The following is a 5,465-nucleotide window of genomic DNA, read 5'->3' as shown; positions in this document are numbered from 1 at the left end:
ACTGATGATGTTCAATGGAATATCTACATAGGTGTACAGAGGCCCATTATCAGCAACCATCATGCCTGTATTCCAATGGCATGTAGTATTTGCTAATCCATGTTTATCCTTTTTAAAGGGTAAATGATGATTAGAAAACCCTTTTGCGATTATTTTAGCACTGCTGCAAAGTTTTGGACTGGGGGCTTCTAGGCATCTCTATGTGCCTGGGGGCCACAGTCAGGGCCTGAGCGCAGAGGTACCTTTAGGCTGTTTTGATTGTCCCCAATTAGATTGTCCCCCACTCATTGCCTCTAATTGGGGACCCTATTAAGTTCAGCAGTTTCCACACCCGATGTGGATCATTGTATGTGTTATGTGGTTCAGTGTTGCGTGTGCCTCTCCTTTTGTTGTTTTTGTTCTCATCAGTAAAGTATAAACGGATGTATTACAGCTCTGCACCTCATGTCCTGCCTACTTATGACTGTGACAGAATGGTCCATCAACCAAGGACGCAGCGGAGCTGAACCATGGAGGAACTCCTTAGAGACAAGGAGTTGGTTCCTGAGGAGGAGTACCTCCTTGGTGTAGCCCTGGATCCCTGGGCCCCTACTACCACCCCCAGACGAGTGGGGCGACCTGCCACCGCCGCTTCTGGAGTGGTGGTCTGTCGAGCCCATGCTGTTGCCACTTCCTACCTCTGCTCTGGCGCCCTGTCCTGCTTTGGGGGGTTTCATGTGGTCAAGTGGTTTCATGTAACAGAAATGACAGTATTATTTGTAAAGTTTTATTTTTCTAAAGATGCAACAACTATAATAAGGTATGTTATTGCTTTTTAAGTAGCATCGGTTGAGACTTATTCTGCCCAACATTGCTATATCTTTGCCTGTTTGCCATGTTATGCTGCTTATAATTGTACCTACTTACAATTGTATGCTGCTTATAATTTACCAGGAGCCTTTCAGGTTCAACAATCTAGCATATGAAACTCACTTATACTACTAACAGCACTTGCCAAATGTGTTAGATATTTGACATTCTTAATGGCACAAACATGACTGTCGGACTTGCATATTGACAACCATGTGAATGGATTTAAGCTTTAAGTGCATTCATGTGGCCATGTCTTGCACAAGACTACAGGCACATGAAGACTCTTGACTTTGATAAAATCATATGACATCTTCAGGTCAGAGCTCAAATTGCCACCATCGGCACAGAGTAGCTGGCCATGTTTGGAAAGGCAGGGCCTAACCTTTAGAAAAGCTGAGTGTTATGTTTTCATCTATTATAATAGCATTTGTATATTATTTGCTTTTTTATGTATTGTTGTTGATTTATTGTACTTGTTTTGTTTTCTTATGCTCATTGAGCATAGGAATTCTGGTATGAACATTACTGCTATTATTATGATTTTTGCTGCTGTTATTATTTTTAGTATATGTTGGCAATATTGTCTCACAAAAATTGTAAAAGTCAAGTTTTTGACTGCATTGTGTGTACCAACTGATCTGTATGATTGATGAACGTGTAACAAATATCCCTGACCTTCTCTGAGGTGGCACATGGCCTCCCTTAATGACCTCTACATGCATTTGATCTGTCTTTGGTCCTGCGCTATCTATAGCTGACGCTATTTTAATAGCTGTGAAAAGAATGGCACCTCCCTTCGGAGTAGACAAACTGTTCACGGACATGCTTCTGTTTTGTTCCGTTCAAGACAAAAGTATTTGGAAAATATTGATATCTCCCGTGGATTTAATTTGGGTTGCGATTTAATATTACAAATGATCTCATTGGAGAAATAACAAAAAAGGGAACAACTCCAGTGGTGCGCAGAACAAAATGGATTTGCCATATCTCCCAGGACTTGATTCAGGGATAGCCAAGTTAAAGTTAGTAGTGGAGGGTGCCGTTTTTACAGAAGAGAAAGATTTTCTAGTCCAGAGCTGTGAATATTTCCAAGCTCTCTACCGTTCAGGGATGAAAGAATGCCGGCAGCAGGAAATCCACTTAAAGGGTCTGTGTGCTAGAGGATTTCTGATTGCACTGGTGGTTTTGCGAGGTGAGAGACCCATCCTGGATGCTGACGAAATTGTGGAGGCCATAGAATGTGCTGCCTTCCTGCAGGTGCAGCCTTTGGCCAAACATCTTGTTGAAATTATCGACTCTGATAACTGCCTGCTCATGTATCACACCGCTGCGAACTTTGGCCTAATGGCTCTCTACCATGCTGCTGCAATGTTCATCCGGAACATGTACCATGACTTAGAATCCGAAGTCAGAAAAAGCTTACCGATAGAGCTTGTTTTGTATGTAGAGTCTTTAGTTCCTAGTACATTTGTAGCAGTTGGAGCCCACTCAACGTGTGGTGTGAATGAAACCATCCATGTCGGCAATAGGACTTTGTGCCACCTGGATGATGATGGGAAAAGCTGGAAGGTCCTCACAGAGCTACCCCCAAAGGCCAGTACTTCTATGGCTGGAGTAACTGTTCTGGACAACAAGCTGTATGTTGTGTGTGGAATACAGTTGCAGGGTGCCCAAAAGCAAGCTGTGGAGTCCTGCTTCTGCTACAACGTGGAGTCCGACGAGTGGAGCACGTTTGCCAGTCCAAAACAATTGAGGTACAACTTCCCTCTCGTGGGCCTGGATGGATGTCTTTATGCCATTGGGGGAGAGTACAAGCAAACAATTATGTCTTCAGTGGAAACGTACAAAGTTGGCACCGGAAGGTGGTCATTTGCTGCACATTTGCCACGACCAGTCGCCGGAGCAGCATGCACCAAAAGCATGGGCCGGATATTTGTGTGCTTGTGGAAGCCAATGGAAACCACTGAAATCTATGAATACCTAACCAGAAATGATCAGTGGTTGCTTGTCACTACTCTGATAAGGCACCAGAGCTACGGTCATGCCATTGTGGCTCACCGGGACAACCTATTTGTCATGCGTAACGGGCCCCAAGATGATTTCTTAAGATGTATGATGGACTGCTACAACCTTAGCACAGGTCAGTGGACAACCTTGCCCGGTCACTTTGCCAACAGCAAAGGCTCCCTGTTCACGGCCGTGGTGAGAGGCGACTCAGCTTACACTCTAAACCGAACCATGACTTTGGAATATGCAATAGAGGGGAAGACATGGAAGCCCAGGAATCAGATGAAGGGTTTCCCTAGAAGTGGATCCCTGTGGACATTTTTTTTAAGGCTGCCCAAGGGAAACAGATAAAATGAATGTAATCCCAGGACAATGTTAACAGAATAGTGATCAGAAATCCATTTAAGGAGAAAGTAAATGATCTGTTAGTGGAAATATTGAACTACCAACCGAGCAAAAAGATGAAGGGATGAATACACTTTCAATGCTAAAGACTTTTTAAAACCTTTTAATGTGGCCTAAATGAAAAATCCATACAACTGAGATGTATGCTTACTACATAGCCTCTAATGTGGATTTGGTCTGACAGTTCCTTGAGTGGTAAAGGATGGCTAAAAGGATCATTTTAAGAGCATCTTGATGACAGGACCAAAGGTCAGATCTGACAATTTGGATATGATAAATGTGATATATCATTCCTGGACATTCAACACACAGTGATTAAAATTATAAATTATGTTCTCATTTACTTTTTATTTACTTAAACTATGGATACTCAACTACTTTGATACATATGTAGAAATGTGGTGTCTGTTTACTTCTTCCATTGTCAAACCAATTAGTCGAAACTCCATGGTTCTCAAAACTAGTTTCCCACATTAGTTAAAAGGAAGGTTAGATATTTTTTAACCCGGGGCCTATTTATAGATAATCTAGCATAATCCTAGTTCATAGACTATAGACATATATTATTTCAGTTTAGAGTTTTTCAGATTTTTCCTGCAGTCTCTCTCTGGGATAAAATTGAACTGAGAGTAACTGATGTAGCGTTTGAAAATATATGATACATTTGGTTTTCCAAAATGGGAAGGCCACGGTGTCCGTATGTTATCCTTAACAAATTGTGCCAAAACGAGCATTGTATCAATAGTTATGTTCTATGTGAAACCAAATAATTTATTTTGTTAATTATGCACTCCCTCACAACATCTGTAAAGGTCCGCGCTAGAGCTAACAGCCTGGTGCTGTTTCAAAACAGTTGAACCAGGGGCGTAGGTTTCATTATACACGAGTTGGACATGTCCCCCCCACTTTTTTTAAAATGGCTTTTTGTCCCCCCCCAATATTTTTTTTTTCAAACTCTTATTGCAAGAAAATCTCAACCTCTTTAGAACGGTGCAGTGCCAGTTCGGTAAGCAATTGTGTAATTCAAATTAGACTGGCTTTAGTACCACATGCAAGCACTTTGCTTTGAGGTAGTTACCATGATAGGTCTGGTTACCGTAGTAGATGCTACCGTTGCAACTAGCAACTGATCTCTGGTTCATGAAAGTTTGGTAACCTAGCTGACATTACCTCTAGCTAATTACCTCCTGTAACGTATGAATGAGGTAGATATTTATCTTATCAGATTGTTTTTCTAAAAGCGGTAAGGTGTTGTTATGCTAACATGCATATTAGCTTGCTAGCTAAACGTTTTTTAGCTAGCTAGCAAACAGTCTACATTACACTAGGTTCACCTCACTGATAGCTAGCACAGAATGACAAAAGACTGAATTTAGACAAACAAGCATTTTTTTATGCAAAGACAAAGTGAGTGGTACAGCTAGCTATAGCTATCCCATACGGAAAATAAATGTATTTTAAATATATTTTTGCAAGCAAAATGTATGTAGAATGTATTAATTCATAATACATTTCAGGTATCAAAATGTATTTCACCTTTTATAATGAAATGTATTTAAAAATTTATACATACATTTATCTTTATTCAAAATACATTTCAGGTATCAACATTTATTTCACCTTTTATTCTGAAATGTATTTAAAAATGTATAAATACATTTAACTATATTTAAAATTCATTTCAGCTATTATTCCGAAATGTATTTGAAAATGTATAAATACATTTCAGTTTTGTCCAGATCTATTTCACCTTCAACAATGCTCTCATTACAGTTGTAATGTATTATAGAAAATATTAGAAAATGTTCAATATTTGAAATGTTTCACATTTAGGTGTTGAAAGACATTTTATAGATGTGTACATAACCAAAATAAATGTCATCTTAGTCACAAATAGTCTAACGTACTAAAGTAAACTTGGTAATACCACTACTTGCCTCTCCTATTGATCTCATCCTTTTTGGTGTAGTGGTTAGTGCTCCTGATTGTGGAACTTAAGGTCGCAGGTTTGTAACACTGCCTTGCTGATTGTCCAATGTATTTTAAAAATGCATTAAATACATTTTTTACAAATATATTTAAGCAGCCAATTTCAAACATTTTGACATATATTTACCAAATGTATTCAGGAACATATTTTCCAAACGTGTTCGGAAATATATTCTCCAAATGTATTCAAAAATATATTTAAAATACATTCA

General features: G+C 39.4%; 1 protein-coding gene across 1 annotated transcript; it reads left to right on the top strand.

The window, feature by feature from the left end:
• The first annotated feature begins 1,579 nt into the window (after positions 1-1,579).
• On the top strand, positions 1,580-4,731 carry LOC105030727 (kelch repeat and BTB domain-containing protein 13). The gene has a single exon (XM_010904776.4). The coding sequence runs from the start codon at positions 1,825-1,827 to the stop codon at positions 3,208-3,210; it is 1,386 nt and encodes a 461-aa protein (XP_010903078.1). The 5' UTR covers positions 1,580-1,824; the 3' UTR covers positions 3,211-4,731.
• Positions 4,732-5,465: the final 734 nt, after the last annotated feature.

This window comes from Esox lucius, chromosome 19 (assembly GCF_011004845.1).
Source record: "Esox lucius isolate fEsoLuc1 chromosome 19, fEsoLuc1.pri, whole genome shotgun sequence".
In the NCBI taxonomy this organism is placed as follows: Eukaryota; Metazoa; Chordata; class Actinopteri; order Esociformes; family Esocidae; genus Esox; species Esox lucius.
The sequence above is the reverse complement of the archived record's forward strand: the minus strand, read 5'-3'. Positions and strand labels throughout refer to the sequence as shown.

Coding starts and splice junctions, on each gene's coding strand:
- LOC105030727 (XM_010904776.4), top strand. CDS start 1,825: ATGGATTTGCCATATCTCCCAGGACTTGATTCAGGGATAGCCAAGTTA.